The sequence below is a fragment of the Sinocyclocheilus anshuiensis genome, unplaced genomic scaffold (genome assembly GCF_001515605.1).
Source record: "Sinocyclocheilus anshuiensis isolate Anshui unplaced genomic scaffold, SAMN03320099.WGS_v1.1 scaffold48, whole genome shotgun sequence".
In the NCBI taxonomy this organism is placed as follows: Eukaryota; Metazoa; Chordata; class Actinopteri; order Cypriniformes; family Cyprinidae; genus Sinocyclocheilus; species Sinocyclocheilus anshuiensis.
This window is the reverse complement of record NW_015554124.1, coordinates 710,017-728,711: the sequence shown is the minus strand read 5'-3', so window position 1 is coordinate 728,711 and position 18,695 is coordinate 710,017. Positions and strand designations below refer to the sequence as shown.

Below are 18,695 nucleotides of genomic sequence, written 5' to 3'. Positions count from 1 at the left end.
TTGATTTTATATTAAAAATGAACAATAACAAAATTAATTTAATATATTTATAACAAATTATATGTCTCTATTATTATTATTGAAATGTTCTTATTAATATAATTATATTTTATATTGTTTATTTATTTAATTTTTATATTATTATCTATTTGATTTGTAATTATCTTTATTTGATTTTTATTCGTTTTGGATAATATACAGTATATATTAAATAATATATATACAAATTTATATTAAAGATTAATAATACAATTCATTTGAAATATTTGTAAACAAAATAAATAATATATGTCTATTATAAAAATTATTATTATTAATATTATGATATTGTTTATTTATTTTATTTTAAATAGCTTTGGAGTTATTATATTTGTTGTTATTTTTGTTTATCATTATATACATTTATATCATATATGATAATCAATATTTTTGTATAGTTTGTCATCTTGGATAGATTTTTCCCACTGAATGTGTTGCAATGCATGCTGCCTTATGGCTTCGCACACTAATTCGTTCTCTCCTCCGCAGTGACGGCTGGGCGGACCGTTATGACGTCACTGACGGGTACGTGCGCGAGGCCGCCGGCGGGATCACCATAAAGCTGCAGTCCGCAGACGTCAAGTGGTTTGACGATTATTACCTGAAACTGCGTCCCGAAAACAACCCACGAAACCCCTGGTTCCCCGAGTTCTGGCAGCACCGCTTCCACTGCCGGCTGAAGGGACACCCGCAGGAGAACAACAAATACAACCGCACCTGCGGCAGTGAGTTTCCACAGCGTCCTCATGCAGTGTTGCCAACTTAGCAATTTTGTTGCTAAATTTAGCAACTTTTCAGACTACCCTAGCAACTTTTTCTTCCAAAAGCACCTAGCAACAAATTTAGCTATTTTTAAAAATTTATTTGGCAGCTTTTAGCAACTTTTGATAAGTGACTCAAACGATAAAAAGGTACAATTTACCATTTAAATTACACAAAAATAGGAAGCCAAAGATGCCTAGCAGTACACACGTTACAGGAATTAAGTTAGCTGCTATTTGCAATTGTTTAATAGTAATAATAATAATATTATCTGTAAAAAGCAATTTATTATATTGACCTAAATTAAATAGTATTTTGGCTTTTGTCTAAAAAAGTATATGTTCTTTATAATAACTACTCTTTTTAATTTGTATGAATGTTTTTGTAGTTGGGAAGAAGTTCCAAAGGTCCAAAGTATCATGTTTTTTAGTATATAATGCAGTTTATTTTATTTTTATTGAGATACCACCATAGTTTTTATTAATATTTTAAATTATCTTTTATTTTTATATTTCCTCTTTTAATGTTATAGTATTTCATTTAGCAACTTTTAGCAACAAATCAACCTTCCTTTAGCAACTTCCCCTGAAAATTAGTTGGCAACACTGTCCTCATGTGCTCCACAGTGACGTTTAGCGTTTGAGAAGAAAAGAAATGCCAGTCCTGTCTCTCACAGACAGAAACACATGATTGCCTTCTTTCATCCAGACTTTCTCTTCAGATATCACACCTTCCATTAGTCTCGCTGTCTTTCATTGGCTCCATTTATCTGAGCTCTGCTTGAGTTCAAAGAAACTTTTTCAAACGTTCCCATTTAAAAAAAAACAGTCGAAAAGAAAAGAACAACCACTTTTCCTCTGAAACGGGAATCAGAGCTGTTTGCATATAAACCAGCATGAGCAGACCGACAGAGAGCAACAGTTTGGACAGAGATGCTGCTTTAATGGCAGTTCAAAATAATTTTTCAATCAGAGCGAGCACTTCTGAATGAAATCAAATTTGCTGTGAAAACAAGACGTTCAAGTGCAGTGCGTAAGAGCAGTTTTGTCTTCGTCCAGTATCGAAGTTCTAAAATTATGAGCAATAAAATACCATGGTACTCGTTTAATATTGTTCTACTCTTTGTGAACTAGTCAGTTGTTTTTTGTTTCTCTTCTCTCTTTCATTTCTTAAAATTTGCAAAACAGTTTTGAAAAAATAAGGCATGTGTAATTTGGTAAATATATTCTATATTATTAATATACCAGCTTGACCAACAACACCAAACTGTTGTGTCAAATCAGGTGCTTTAATGTTTCAAAGCAACTAATTTTCTCATCAAACAATTAGGAAAATATATTATGTATAATCTGAGTATTCATATTATAGTGATTTTATTATTGACATGCAAACACAACTAGAAGCACCAAAACTGACTGCAGAAATTGTTTGTTTTATGAATTTTCCTGGTGTTTTTGTCAGTACATAACAGAAAATATAAAAATAAAATGTTATAGTATTTTTGTTTTGTGTGTGTGTGTGTGATTTTTCATCAGTGTCTATACATTTGTGCTCAGTTTTAGTTATTTTAGTTATCAGGTTAAACTAAATGAACACGAGAAATGATATATATATTCATTTAGGTTAACCTTAATTTTACTTCAAGTAATAAAATCGGTTGTTATTTCAGATTCTATTCGCTTTCTCTGATTCCAAACCCTCTACATTGATTCGCTCTCGCCCCTTAAACTCACGCTGTTTTTCGTTTTTCTCAAGCTTTTACTGCCTCAAATTCGCCTTTTAACACTAACGAACAATCTGACTTCTCCGTAGAGGATTTCGTGTTTTTAACCGCTCTTGTAGAGATATTTTAAATTCTGTAGCTCCAATTAGAGTTAGAAAGCAGAAACCTTATTCTTTACCATAGTTAAATGAAGAATTAAGAAACTTAAAGAAACTATGCAGGAGGGCAGAACGAAGGTGGAAAAAGGATAAACTTAGTGTTTCCCTTGCCTCTTTAAAAAATCTGATGTCCACTTATCAGTGTAAAGTTAAGGAAGCAAGGAACACTTTTTTTTTCAGATCTGGTTACTAACCAGGGACATAATCCAAGAATACTTTTTAAAACCATTAATTCTATCATAGGTCCTCAGCCTATAGTCAGCCGGTTGAATCTACTCCAGAGAATTGTGACGCTTTTTAAAAAAATTAATTTTATAACAAAATAGTGGAGATTAGGCAGCAGTTTAACACTGATTTCAGAGATCAAGTTGATTCTTGTCCACCTTCAACATTAACCCATTTTAATGAAATCTCTTTGTCTACCTTGGAGCGTATTGTTGTACTTTCAAAATCATCCTCGTGTCCTTCTGACTGCCTTCCTGCTTGGCTTTTAAAAGCTGTATTTCACACGGTTTGTCCAGATATTTTGGCTATTATTAATTGTTCTTTGTCTTCTGGAATTTTTCCTTCATGTTTTAAACATGCCATTATTTATCCGATATTAAAGTAATATCGGATATTAAAGTAATTTTAGACCTATTTCTAAGTTGCCATTTTTATCAAAGACTTTAGAAAAAGTTGTGTCCATGCAACTGACTTCTTTTATGAATAATAATTGAATCTTTGAAAAATTTCAGTCTGGTTTCCGCTCCCAACATACCACTGAAACTGCTCTGGTTAAGCTCACTAATGACCCATTGCTTGCAGCCGATGCTGGCTTGTATTCTATTTTAATTCTTCTTGATCTCAGTTCAGCCTTTGACACAGTGGACCACAATGTCTTGATCAACCATCTAAAGCCTTATGTTGGTATCAGATATGTTGCTCTGGATTGGTTTATTTCATATTTGTCGAACAGGTCCTTTTCGTACTCCTTTATTTTGTGGGGTCCCTCAGGGTTCTGTTTTGGGTCCCCTTTTGTTTACGATCTACATGCTTCCCCTGGGTCAAATTATGCATAGTTATGAAATTGAGTTCCACTTCTATGCAGACGTATGTCCCGATAAAGCCTGGTATTATTGATATATCCCATATTATGTCCTGCTTCATAGAGATCAAAAATTGGATGTCGAGAAATTTTCTGCAGTTGAACGGTTCCAAGTCAGAGGTGCATATAATTACCATGTGTGGCCCCAGTAGTGCTATAATTAATAACCTCTCCTCTAGCCTGGATGCCTCATCTAATAATGTTCAAAATGAGGCCCACAACTTAGGTGTAATTTTTGATTCAGAACTGTCATTTGTTGCTCAGGTGACTAAAGTGGTGTAGTCTTGTTTTGCACAACTGAGGCAACTAACGAAGATAGTCATTTCTTTCTTTTGCAGATTTAGAAAAGGTCATTCATGCTTTTATCTCCTCCAGACTTGATTATTGTAACGCACTTTATTCTGGTATTAGCAGGCAAAATCTCCAAAGATTGCAGCTGATTCAAAATGCTGCTGCTAGGCTTTTAACACGTACTACAAGAAAAGTGATCACATTACACCGATTCTTGCTGCTCTTCACTGGTTGCCTGTGAGTTATAGAATTGATTTTAGGATTTTGCTGCTTGTTTTTAAAGCCTTGAAGGGTCAGGCTCCTGCCTATATTTGTGATTTATTAACTCCTTATGAGCCTGAACGCTGCTTGCGATCCTCTGGTAGAGCCCTATTAATGGCTCAAAATCAGTTTCACAGAGCATAAGCAAATTAGCACAGTTCATTATTGACCTGCCTACAAGATACGAGCAGGAACAGACGAGTGATCTGTCATTAACCCCGATCTCCTCCTCCTCCTCCTCCTCTCTCAGAGCGGGATTCTCTGCGGCAGCAATATGCGCAGGACACCAAGATGGGCTTCGTGATCAATGCCATATACAGCATGGCCTATGGCCTCCACAACATGCAGAAAGCGCTGTGTCCCGGTATGGTGGGTCTGTGTGATGCCATGCGGCCCATCGATGGGTCAAAGCTCCTCGAGTTCCTCGTGAAGACCAACTTCACTGGAGTGTCTGGGGAAAACATTTATTTTGACGAGAACGGAGATTCGCCTGGGAGGTACCAGACCAATCCAATCCAATAAATAAGATAATCAATCTGTCAGTCAATCAAACAGTCACATAGTCAATGAATAGATCAATGCATCAGTCAGACTGATGAATCCACCCTTCATTTCCATTCATCTTCATTTCAGTGCACTAAATCAATACTCCTAACTGTGTTCGTAGTTACGTGATCATGAACTTTAAGAAGATGGGCAAAGATTATTTCGACTACACGAACGTGGGCAGCTGGGACAACAGCGGACTGCAGATCAGTGACGACGAGATCTGGCCCACCAAAAATGAGATTATTAAATCCGTGTGCAGCGAACCCTGCGATAAAGGTCAAATCAAGGTCAGGAGACCGTGAGCTGCTTATTAAGCCTCGTAGTGCTGTGTAATGTTTAATAATACCCAATAATTGTGTGTTTTTGTTGGTAAATGTATTGGAGTAACAAGAAAAATCCAACTGGATTCAACTGGTTTTGCTTCAGGACACACATTTTACACTGAAAATCAAGTGGTGATTGCACAGGCCAAACAATATGTAAAATTATTATTAGTTTTATAGAATTGTAATTAGTATTAGCAAAATTATTCGTTTCATGCTTTCGGTATCCAGAAATTCACTGCACAAAATGCATTTATTTTAAAAATACTATTTGTTATTTATTTAATTAATATTTTTTATTTACTCAAATAATTCTATTATTAACAATATTATTTACAATATACATATAAGATGAAAAATATTTTTAAAGTGAATAAACATTCTAAAAGTAAATATATTTATATTTACTATAAAAAATAGAAATATTTTTAAAGTAAATAAACATTCTAAAAGTAATTATAATATTTATATTTCAATTTGTCATTTAATATAATTTAATATTTACTATAAAAATAGAATATTATAAGTATTATATTATACATTATATATTTAAAATATTATAAGGAAATCATTTTTACAGATTTTTGTAGTAAATATTTTATACACAATTTATCCACTTTTCCATGACCTGGAATATCACAAATGTAAAGCATAAATTGACCTTCTATCATCTGGTGAATCATAGGCGAAACCTATTAATAAAAATAAGTTAATAAAATTAAGTTTAAACATGCTATTAAAGTAAATCTGATGTTTATATTGGCTATATAAATGTTTATTTATTTTCTAAAATATTTAATCTTTTAATTAATATTATGCAATATAATTTATATATTTTAGAAAAAAAACTTTTTAGTAAATAAACATATAAAAGTTTAGATTATCTGATATATTATAATTAGAATATTATAAATTATATATTTCAAATATTATAAGAATTTTTTTAAACAAATTTTTTACAGTTAAGCATTTTATACACAATTTATCTAGTTTTCCATGACCTGAAATATCACAACTGTAAAGTATAAATTGACTTACTGAATCATAAAATGGCTATCCTAAATTTACTATTTATATAGTTTTTTTTCCCTGACTGTGTCACGACCCTGCAGTTGAGAAGCGCTGTTTTCCGTCCTGGTGTGATCATGACGGCACGTCACACGCGCTATCCTCTCTTGCCCGCAGGTGATCCGTAAAGGAGAGGTCAGCTGCTGTTGGACATGCACTCCCTGTAAAGAGAACGAGTTTGTTTTTGACGAGTACACATGTCGTGCGTGTGAGCTGGGATCCTGGCCCACCAACGACCTCACCGGTGAGTCCACAAACACATCAGCTCAGACTGATGTCCCCGAGTCTCCTGCACTCACCGCCCGTGCCTGTGTTACACCGCGGGTTCAGTGACACGCTTTATCCCTCTCTATTCACATCCAGGTTAGGAAATCTCATTCTGTAAAGTGCTGGAGCCGCGGCCACACGCGATACTCAAATACAAATCTAGCATTTCATGGAGAGTCGTTTGGGATCCCAAACCACGACCAAAACGACTTATTTGCAAAGTGCGTGATTGCATCTCTCTCTTACATGGCCATTAATAGAAAGAGAGATATTTGTGCCGTAGAAAGCAAATGCATTTCAATAAATAATTTCAGGGAAATGCGAATACACACACTCATTGAGCTAAAAGGTTAACAGCATCAAAACCGTCTGAGCTGAACTTATCAAATCTGTCTCCCTGTGATCGGCCCCCACACTTTATTACCACCTATTTATACCATCAGAGAGAAAGAATGAATCATACAGCCAATATTACCAAGTACTCTACATTATTACACTTTTTTGAATGAATATGTGTTTCCAATGCAATACTCGCCTCCACGATATTAGGATTTGTGGGTGGTTGCATTGCTATATGGGTAGAAAGCAAATGCATTTCAATAAATAATTTCAGGGAAATGCGAATACACACACTCATTGAGCTAAAAGGTTAACAGCATCAAAACCGTCTGAGCTGAACTTATCAAATCTGTCTCCCTGTGATCGGCCCCCACACTTTATTACCACCTATTTATACCATCAGAGAGAAAGAATGAATCATACAGCCAATATTACCAAGTACTCTACATTATTACACTTTTTTTAATGAATATGTGTTTGCCAATGCAATACTCGCCTCCATGATATTAATTAGGATTTGTGGGTGGTTGCATTGCTATATGGTTGCTTAGATGTACAATGTAATATAATTTATGTGATTATATTGATAATATTTTAGAAAATAAAAAGTATATTAAATATTTCTTGGTAAATATAAATATTCAATTTACTCGTATAGTATATGTTTATTAACTATAAAACATAAAATATGTTTGTTTTCTATAATAATTAATCCACTAGAAAATGCGTCTTTTAAGTGCATTCTCTATTAAATGATTTTTAAAAATCCTTATCCAGTAATCAGGTATAGTATTATAAATTAGATTTTATTAATAGATAGGCAATTAATAGATGAGATATTTTTGAAAATAAAATTATTTTTTAATTTTATAGTAAATTTAAATGATTTTTCCTTTTATAGCATATTTACTTACTGTAAAAATGGTTAAATATTTTGTTTTCTTTATTTATAGTCTCTATATTATACTGTATTATATAAAATGAGATCTTTTAACATACATTTTTTTATTTTTATAGTAAATATTTATATAGTTAATATAAATACATAAGTTAATTTTATAGTATGTTTCTTTACTATAAAGTCAACTATTTTTTGTTTTCCAAAATATTTAGAAATTATTTAAAATCCTTATCCATATAATAAATATAAATTATATAAATTATATAATATTGTATTATATAAAGGATGTGATATTTTAGAAAATATAAATATTTTATATATATTTAAGTAAATATTTATATAGTAAATATAAATGTTGTTTCATTTTAGTGTTGTCAAAAGACCCGGTATTTCGGTACCTATATTATATTGTTCTTTTACAGCTGCAGACTGAGGAAGATCCTGAAACACACCAGCAAACCCTAAAACAGACAACAGTTTACAGATGTTTTTCAGCGGCAGCAGAACTATGACTGAACTTTTGGGTGAAACTTGTTTACTTTTTTCATACTTTTATTACTTGTGGAAAAACTTGAAACAATTTTAAATAAGTATAAAGAATGGCATTGGTTTTGTACATTTAATTTTTGTTTAACGTTATTAATAAAAATGTTGTTCAATTAGCATGTTTTTGTGTTTTGCTTTGGTACCGAAATTGGTACCGAGACAACACTATTTCATTTTATAGTGTTTATTTACTATAAATATAGTTAAACCATTTGCTTTTAAGTGCAATTTCTATAAAATTATTTTTGAAATAGATTTTTAAATATCCTTATCCAATAATCAAGTATAATATTATACATTATATTGTCATATTATTTAAATTAAAGAATGACATATTTTATTTTTTATATTGTATATACTGTATATTATAAATATTTATATTGTAAATAATATATTTTGAAATTTTAATGTATGTTTATTTAAAAAAAAAATAGTTAAATATTTTTCTTCTAAAATACTTAACTAGAAGAGTGAGTGATGTGAGTGAGTGAGTGAGTGATGTGAGTGACGTGTGGCCAGGTACGGTGTCCCATACTTGGAATTTGTGCTCTGCATTTCAACCATGCAAGTGCACACAGCAGTGAGTAGTGAACATACACACACACCCGGAACAGGTTTTTTTTAAGTTCGATGCTCTTTTTATGAAATTATTTCTAAAAATCCTTATCCAATAATCAGAAGGATTTGCAAGAAGCACCACTAATTCTCATTGTCTTCATTTGTTTCAGGATGTGACCCCATCCCAGTGAAGTATTTGAGGTGGGGTGACCCCGAGCCCATCGCGGCTGTGGTCTTCGCCTGCTTGGGCTTGATGGCCACGTTCTTCGTCACCTTCATCTTCATCATCTACCGCGACACTCCGGTGGTGAAGTCGTCTAGTCGTGAGCTGTGCTACATCATACTGGCGGGCATCTGTCTGGGCTACCTGTGCACCTTCTGTCTTATCGCCAAACCTCACGTCATCTACTGCTACCTGCAGCGGCTGGGCATCGGCTTATCACCCGCCATGAGCTACTCGGCCCTCGTCACCAAGACCAATCGCATCGCTCGGATCCTGGCCGGCAGCAAAAAGAAGATCTGCACCAAGAAGCCTCGTTTCATGAGCGCCTGCGCCCAGCTGGTGATCGCCTTCCTACTGATCCTCCTGCAGCTGGGCATCATCGTGGCACTCTTTGTGATGGAGCCTCCCGACGTCATCCACGACTATCCCTCCATCCGCGAGGTCAACCTCATCTGCAACACCACCAACTTAGGCGTGGTGGCGCCGCTGGGCTACAACGGCCTCCTCATCATGAGCTGCACCTTCTACGCCTTCAAGACGCGCAACGTTCCAGCCAATTTTAACGAAGCGAAGTACATCGCCTTCACCATGTACACCACCTGCATCATCTGGCTGGCCTTTGTGCCCATTTACTTCGGCTCCAACTACAAGACCATCACCATGTGCTTCTCTGTCAGCCTGAGCGCCACCGTGGCTCTGGGCTGCATGTTCGTGCCAAAGGTTTACATTATCCTGGCCAAACCAGAGAGGAACGTCCGCAGCGCATTCACTACATCGACAGTGGTGCGCATGCATGTGGGAGATGGAAAATCATCATCCGCGGCCAGCCGGTCGAGCAGCCTGATCAATCTGTGGAAGAGACGAGGATCGTCAGGAGAGACTCTCAGGTGTGTGCAGCGATAACTTTCAAAAGGTACCATTTAGGTACTAATATGTACCTTTAAAGGCATAGTTCACCCAAAAATGAAAAATCTGTCATTAATTACTCACCCTCATGTCGTCCCAAAGACCTTCGTTTATCTTTGAAACACCTGTTAAGATATTTTTGATGAAATCCAAGAGCTTTCTGAGTCTCCCTAGATAGCAACGCAACTGACACGTTCAAGGCCCAGAAGGACATTGTTAAAATATGTGTCTCTTAATATAAAAAGGTGTCATCAGCGGTTCAACTAGGGGTGGGTGATATACTGGTAGACACAATTAACCAGTAGAAATTTGTTAACTGGTAGAGATTTTGGACTATCGTCTCTAACGCATTTACGCGGCTACAAGGTCACATGGCATTGCTGTGCTACTTGGTCACGAAAACGCATTGTGTGCACGTGTTTTTAAGCATTGCAGTTTAAAAACAAGTGATTTTAAGTCACTGAAATGCAATCAACCGTTTATATGCCCGTGCTGTCTGAGAGACTTTCTGAGCGCTATCAGAGGAGCGCGCACATGAAGACAGTGCTCATAGAGTGCAGGAGTATTGAACGGAGTTATCTTTGCCGCTTCATAGGCCTTGAATGGTTAAATACACACACTTGTATGTCAAAATGCGCATCTCTGCAAGTATCCTCGTAAACAGTAGTTTAGGTCTTAAGTGAAAGCAAAAGGCTGAGAAAGAAAACACTTGTGTAACAGTATATTGGATCCATGCAGCTCTTAAAGTGACAGCAGTCTAATATTCCTGTTTTCTGTCATTCAGGTTAATCAAACAAAAAAAGACAGAAAATCTACTCTTGACTAAATCACTTTTGTAACTTTAATAAGAAGAAATATATATTTAATTTACACTGTGAAGAATATGCAGTGTTTTTTGTCCTATTGTAATTAGTTTCTTAATTTTTTTTTTAATCGCTGACTTTACTTGTCTTCAGTGAGCTTGAGTTTGTTTTTTGTTTTTTTAATTTAGGCTAGTATTAGTTTTTTTGTGATATTTACTCTGGTGACAAGTATGAATTATGCGGCTTGTTTACGAGCAGAGCAATGCACACGCATGCGTTGTGGTACTCTTGTGAATGCACATCGAAGTCTGGCACGGAAGAGAAGAAATTGTTGAATAAAATCATTATTTTTGTTTTCTTTGCACCCAAAAAGTATTCTCGTAGCTTCATAAAATTACGGTTGAACCAGTGATGTTACATGGACTATATTAATGATGTCCTTACTACGTTTCTGAGCTTAGAACCTGTCAGTTACTTTGCTGTCTATGTAGGTCAGAAAGCTCTCGGATTACATCAAAAATATCTTAATTTGTGTTCCGAAGATGAACGAAGGTCTTACAGGTTTGGAACGACATGAGATTGAGTAATTAAGGACAGAATTTTCATTTATCCCTTTAAGGTACTAATATGCTTCCTTTAGGTGTAAATAAGGTACAAAGGTATCTTTCCAAAGGATACTGCCCCAGTGTCAGCTTTTGTACCCTTTTTCTGAGAGTCTAGATTAGCATTTCCTAACGAAAACAGATGCATTCATAGTAGGCAAAGAATGGTGTTAACATTTTAGTAAGTTCAGGATTTAGGCCTATGCCTCGGTTCTGTGAAAATGAGTCGCTCTGCTGTTGTCATGACACTGAGAGCACGTCTTGTTTGTGTGGTAATGATGGGGCTGTTAAGTTATTGACATCCATAAAAAGAGAGTGTTTACCTTAGGCGACCTGTGATTATAGGAATTAATGTATTTAGTGTGTCTGCTCACACTGCCTGTTTACCACGTAATCTCTATTCGCATATACTACATAACCCATAGATAGACAGACAGATTCATAGAGACACAGAACCGTAAATATTTATATAGTAATTTTACTGTTGTACGCTAAAATTAAAGAATTATTATATTTTTCTTACATGCTTGTTTTTATTTTAAGGAAATATTACATAAATATTACATACTTAAAAAAAAAATTTATTTTCAAAAAATTACATAATGGTAACAGACACACACTGCCTGATATACAAAGGGAATACAAAAGCAAAATTATACATAAGATGACAAACATAGAGCACCGTATCACAGATCGAATTGAAAAATGTAATCAATAAAAACTAGGGAGAATATTGTTAACTATTTTTATAATAATAAAAAATAGTTATTAATATTACTACTGGTACCGTAACGTTTTCATTTTTTTAGTACCGACTTGGTACCGAAATACCGGGTCTTTTGACAACACTAATTACTACTATTATCATCATTATTATTATTTATTTATTTTTTTTTGCCAAATTATGTAACTCCACAATGGAGCACAGAAGACTATTTTTTTTTTTTTTTTTTAAACCCCAATGTCAGTTTTTATGAGAAAAAAAATCGATTTTATGAATATATTAATTTGTTTTGCAACCATTGTTACTGTAAATATTATTTAATGCTGTTGCAGCTCTAATGGGAAGTCAGTGACGTGGGCCCAGAATGAGTGCAGTTCCAAAGGCGGCCACCTGTGGCAGCGTCTCTCCTTCCACATTAAGAAGCGCGAAAGTAACCAGACGGCCGTGATCAAACCTTTCTCCAAAACGTCTGAGGGACGCTATTGCGGAGGCAGCGACATCAACATGGACAACAGCAACAACAAGATGCTCTATGAGGTCACCGAAGCGGAGGAGCGCTACCCCATCACCTACCGGCCCCAAACACCCTCACCGATCAGCACCGTGACCCAGAGAGCGAGCATTGCATTGTCACAGAGCACTGGCGCCGCTGACTCCCAGGTCATGAGCGTGTCCACATACATGTGTCAGGCTCCGCATCGCGGTAACGGCGGTGGAAGTGCATCGCAGGGCTCTCTAATGGAGCAGATTAGCTGCGTGGTTAACCGCTTCACAGCTAACATCAGCGAGCTCAACAGCATGATGCTCTCCAATTCTCCTCCAGGAGGCGCTGTGGGTTTGTCCACCAGTGCATCCGCGCACGCTCACTCTGTCGAGCCCTGCTGTACTCCGGCCTACCGCCTATCCCGAGAAATTTCAATGCCGACTACCGTGACCACCTATGCCGAAATCCAGCCCCTCCCACCGGTGGAGTCTAATGTGGGTCGCTCCGCCCCTCCCTGCCCACTTTCCAGTTCATCGCGACTCAAAACTTCGCCCACGACCAGTGGGAAGGAGATAAAGGTGGGCGTGTCCTCAGCTCTGGAGTCGCCGCCCAATCAGCAGGAGCTTGAGGAACTGCTAGCGCTGACTCCGCCCTCCCCGTTCAGGGACTCCGTCGGGTCGGGTAGCGGCTCGCCGAGTTCTCCCGCTTCGGATACCGAAACGTCTGCTTTTCCGCCCATCCCAAAATACGAGTGCCTGGTTCTCCGACACTACAGCCAGAGTTCGTCTTCGTTATGAGGACAACAGATGGAAGAATGGAGTGCCGAATGGCGTAATTCACGTAGGTCGGAGACGGACACTGCTTGTGTGTGTGTGTGTTTACATGTTCTCACCTTTGGACCAATGCAAAACAGGGTGTTGCCGTCCCTGCGGAGGAATATCTCCAACATCAGACCTGCAGTAGAATCACAACGATGTCTAATCGTTCGTCTAGTTGGCGTTCCGTTGGTCTATTTTGGTAGTGGCCTTAAACAAACATGGCTTTCATCTAATTAGTGCTGTTTCTATGAGGACTACAATATGTTGTTGTGCCCCCAGCAGGACGGGGGTGGACGGACACCCAACCTGGGACGTTCTCATACACGGACATTACGAGCCTTTTTTGCTACGTTCAGCATCAAACAATGAGATTATTAAGGGCTGGAAAAAGGCACGGCAGCAAAGGGAAAAGCCTGTATAATTACATGTTGCGTAATCTTTAGCTTGCACACTCGTACGCGACTGCTGGTGTGCTGTAATAATTGAAGAGCGCGAGGTGACGTCCCCGATGCTTTCCGAGATTCAAACGCAATCTTTGAACAAAGTGCTTTGTTTGATGTACCACAGGACAGCGTGAGAGAGCAAACAGACCGATACTCAAGACACCTCAGTCATCGTCCATAATTTTCTCTTCTCCTTTTTTTCTCTCTTTTCTCCTTATTCTTCCAGTATTCTGCCTTTTTCAGGAACAGAATATATGGGTGAATCTCATGAAACCTGTTAAGATTATATTTCAAGTAGTCCATTCATTCATTCATTCTATAATAAATAAATTGCATATAGAAAACTAAATTTATTTTTTTATTTACTTTAATAATTTTTTTCAATAATTCATAATTTATTATTTTAGTATTGGGTCATTATTTAAAAATAAATGAAAACAACTGCAATGGTCTTAAAATACGCTTAACATCCTGTTGGTAAAATATTTATTTATTTATTTTAAATGGGTTTATTTATTTATTATAGCAAAAATATTAGATTTATAAAATTTCATAGATAATAGATTTGTAAAAAAAAATTGAGAGAGATTTATTTAAAATGGTTAATTTATTAAACAAATTTATTATTTACATTTTTTATTTATTCAATTTATTCATTTATTTATAAAAATGCAAATATTCATTCGCTCACTCAGTCATTTCTATTTATTATTATTGTTATTATTTTATTTTTGTTTATTTTATTTTTGGGGGGGGGGGCGGGTATAACCTGAACACGACTTCATGAGATTCATCTGTATGTTTTTTATTATTATTATTTTTATTTATTTATTTATTTTGGTAGATTTAATTGTGGGACCAAATTCATTGCCAAATCATTGTGGTATCATGATACGGTGGTAATATCAGATGGTAATACCACGGCACTCCAAGGTACTTTTAAGAATACCATAGTGCTTACACATATCACCCCTAATAAACTAGTTCACAGTGGTTCATCAGTGAGTTGAATCAAATCACAGCACTCAGTGAACAACATTTTGGTCCGGTCCTAAAGTCAAAATGGAACAAAAGTGCACCCTGCTTACTTCCTTAATACACATTCCTGGTGTTATTTTAAACAATTAATCTGTGCACATTATTCCAAAGAAAAATACCTTGCTCCACCTCTGAAATTATGTACAAATTGTCATATTACAGACGTATAATGGGCTGCAAATGATGTTTCATGTTGACTTTAAATTATACTTTTCTCTAGCAGAAGGGCTTTTTATGTAATCTTAAAGATGTTTCTGTCTATCCTTCTATCTATCATATCATTCTATCGTTTTATCTATTAAGTTTTGAATCATAAAGAATGAGTTATGAGTTCACCATGAAGCCATTCTAATCATTTTGATTGATCGTTCCTATCGATTGTGTAAATATCAAGGGCATGCGCATAGCAACAAGTCTAGTAAAGTTTTAACAGTGACTTATTGTCGAACCTGAACAGTAGCAGTAATTTTACACAGATTACATGAGGACGGAATAACAGTAGATTTAAAATATGTCTTTTCTTACCATTCCCTTGTGTACAGAACATGCTTAGATGAATGTGAGGCTACTCAAGTGTCTAGCAATTATATGAAAAACAAAAAAGTGAAATTTACAAGTAATATTGATCTTAATAGAGCTTTTAGTGCCAAAGTGGGGAGGGGAGGGGATGGGCCGAAATGTGTGTTTTTCGTAACATAATGATATGAATCATTTTTATGGTGAGTATTTTTATAAATATATATTATAAATGTACCAGAGTTTGGGACTCAAAGCAATACAAACCATACGCATATACAAAGCACATCGGCTTTAGACAATATTTGTGCTACATCAAGTTTTCTAATCATTTTGAAACTTCTTTCTGTGAATGAGAACTCTTCCTCCGTCTCTGACGTCATATTTCGGGGATTCAGGCCGCATCTACACCAGAAACGCATCAAAACTAGATCACTCACAGTAAAATCAGTGCTTCTGTCTACACTGAAATCTGCACATCTGCTTCAGACACTGCTTAATCCCCAATCACCTGAAATACCATTTTATTTAAAAATGTTTTGCTTTTGAATTAACGCTGTTTTATGAATTTTATTTGTTATATATTTAAATAAGTACCGAGAGTTACATAAAATCCTGCTAACTATATGTTGTAGCAATACTAATGTAAGCATATATATATATATATATAAGTATATAACATAAGTATATGATGGTAAATCATGATGGTCACTTGTAGACAGTCTCCTAACCAGGCACAACACGATAAAGCATGAAAGCTTATGTTCGCCACAAGCAAAATAAATAACTGAATAAATAAAATAGAATTGTGATTTTTTTTTTTTTTATCTCACAATTCAGATTTTTCTCACAATTCTGAGTTTATCTCACATTTCCGACTTTTTTTGCAATTCTGAGAAAAAAATTATGATTGTGTGATATAATCTCAGAATTGTGAGATAAAGACAAACACACAATTCTAATAAAAAAAAGACAGAATTCTCTGTGGTGGATACTCAGAACTCCACCAAAAAAGACTGAATTGTGAGATGTAAATTCAGAATTCCGACAAAAAAGTCAGAATTGTGAGACGTAAACTCAGAATTCCGAGAAAAAATAGTCAGAACTGCGAGATGTAAATTCAGCATTCCGACAAAAAAAATCCATTGCGAGATGTAAACTCAGAATTCCGAGCAAAAAATTAGAATTGAGAGATTTAAACTTAGAATACTAGGAAAAAAGAATTGCGAGATGTAGACTCGGAATTCCGACAAAAAAAGTCAGAATTGCGAGATTTAAATTAAGAATTCTGACAAAAAATGTCAGAATTGCGAGATGTAAATTTAGAATTCCAAAAAAAAGTCAGAATTGCGAGATTTAAATGAAGAATTCCAACAAAAAATGTCAGAATTGCGAGATGTAAATTTAGAATTCCAAAAAAAAGTCAGAATTGCGAGATTTAAATGAAGAATTCCAACAAAAAATGTCAGAATTGCGAGATGTAAATTTAGAATTCCAAAAAAAAGTCAGAATTGCGAGATTTAAATGAAGAATTCCAACAAAAAATGTCAGAATTGCGAGATGTAAATTTAGAATTCCAAAAAAAGTCAGAATTGCGAGATTTAAATTAAGAATTCCGACAAAAAATGTCAGAATTGCGAGATGTAAATTTAGAATTCCAAGAAAAAAATCTGAATTGCAAGATTTAAATTAAGAATTCTGACAAAAAATGTCAGAATTGCAAGATGTAAATTTAGAATTCCAAGAAAAAAGTCAGAATTGCAAGATTTAAATGAAGAATTCCGACAAAAAAAATTCAGAATTGCGAGATGTAAATGTAGAATTCCAAGAAAAAAGTCAGAATTGCGAGTTAAACTTCAGAATTTTAAGACAGAAAATCACAATACCTTTTTCATTTTTATTTAGGGGCGGAAAAAGTAATAAAATGATCTCTTCAGGTAAGTCTGACTTTCTATTTCTGCTGTGTTACTGCATCTCCAAAAATTCTTCTATGCATAGGCCTAACTGTATATTAGGCATGAAATACCTTCTGTGATTATGCAGCAGAAAAATTGTTTGTCATTGGAAACTTGTCGCGTTGTGCCTGGTTACGACAGTGTTAGCTGAACAGACTGCTGATGTAATCTAACAGAGAAAGTGCAATTGTGTTTTCTATTTATCGTATCATTAAGTTTAAAGGAATGCGGTTTTAAAATCTCGTCACACCGCCATCTTACTAAATGACTATTTCCTCTGAGAAAATACTGTGGTCAGCGTAATTCATCCTTTCTCTTTGTTTACTTTTCTAACATTTATCAGGGTCGTATATTGAATCATTAATCTGTGTAATATTCCAGATGATCTATAACGTGCGTGTTATTTGGTAATAGGTTTAGTGTTTTCGCTACAGGTACACAGGAACAGCTGGAAAGATTATTCTGATTTATTGCAGTACATTAGGAAGCAGCTGCGGTTTGTCAGGAAAGGCTTACATTTAATTTGGCGAGATCAAAAACATGATGCTTGAAAGACCCTGTGAAATATTAATAAATCTGCCCCTGGAAGGCGATCTCTCCTTTTCTGTTTGCGAGTTTCTCTTCATTAAGTGGGTTTATGAACATGACAGATACATTTGGGGCATTTGTAGGAGCTCTGGGTTGAATGTGAATGTTGCTGCCTATAGTAGACTCACATTGATGTTTACATTTTGCTACATTATCATGCTTGCTGGAGTACATGGGATCTTTCATCAGTGGTGAAATGCAATCATTTAGCGTTCGGGCTACAGAACGTGGTCGCTCTGAATGTGTCGCACAGGTTCGTGACCGAAGGACGAAACCGACTCTGTGACTCCATCTCAAGTGCTAACATCATTCTGTGTATGAGTTTTTACTCTCAAGTGATCGGTTCTATTTTTGTTATATCTATATCTATATATTGGGACTTGTGTTTGCTGATTCTCTGATGTAGAGATTCTGTAGGATGTTGATCATCATTGACGTGGTACTGCAGACGACTTTTGGTGATATTTGTTGATATTCCAGTTTCTTGCAGCTTTTTGGGGAAAATAAAAATGTGAGAAAATGCTTATGGCTGTATTAAGACATGGAAACTGTTGTGGTGTGGTATGAAATCTTTCCAATCATTATTAAAAACATGGAATTAATCCACCCGTCTCTGAGAATTAATGACTTTGTTGAAACAACTTTTCCTTTTCAACTTTTGTGAAATTTGTGCTGAAATCTGATTGGAGGAAGTGATATTTTAGTATCACTAATAGCTATAAC

At 35.5% G+C, this 18,695-nt stretch overlaps 1 protein-coding gene across 1 annotated transcript in view; it reads left to right on the top strand.

Annotated features, from left to right (window-relative positions):
- Positions 1-14,028, top strand: part of grm5b (glutamate receptor, metabotropic 5b) — a 61,917-nt gene extending 47,889 nt beyond the window's left edge. Inside the window, exons 4-9 of the mRNA XM_016462646.1 lie at positions 529-764; positions 4,572-4,818; positions 4,989-5,157; positions 6,379-6,505; positions 9,043-9,982; positions 12,463-14,028. Of these exons, the coding sequence (XP_016318132.1) occupies positions 529-764; positions 4,572-4,818; positions 4,989-5,157; positions 6,379-6,505; positions 9,043-9,982; positions 12,463-13,411 (2,668 nt within the window). The 3' untranslated portion in view covers positions 13,412-14,028. The remainder of the gene's footprint in view (positions 1-528; positions 765-4,571; positions 4,819-4,988; positions 5,158-6,378; positions 6,506-9,042; positions 9,983-12,462) is intronic.
- The last annotated feature ends 4,667 nt before the right edge of the window (positions 14,029-18,695 follow it).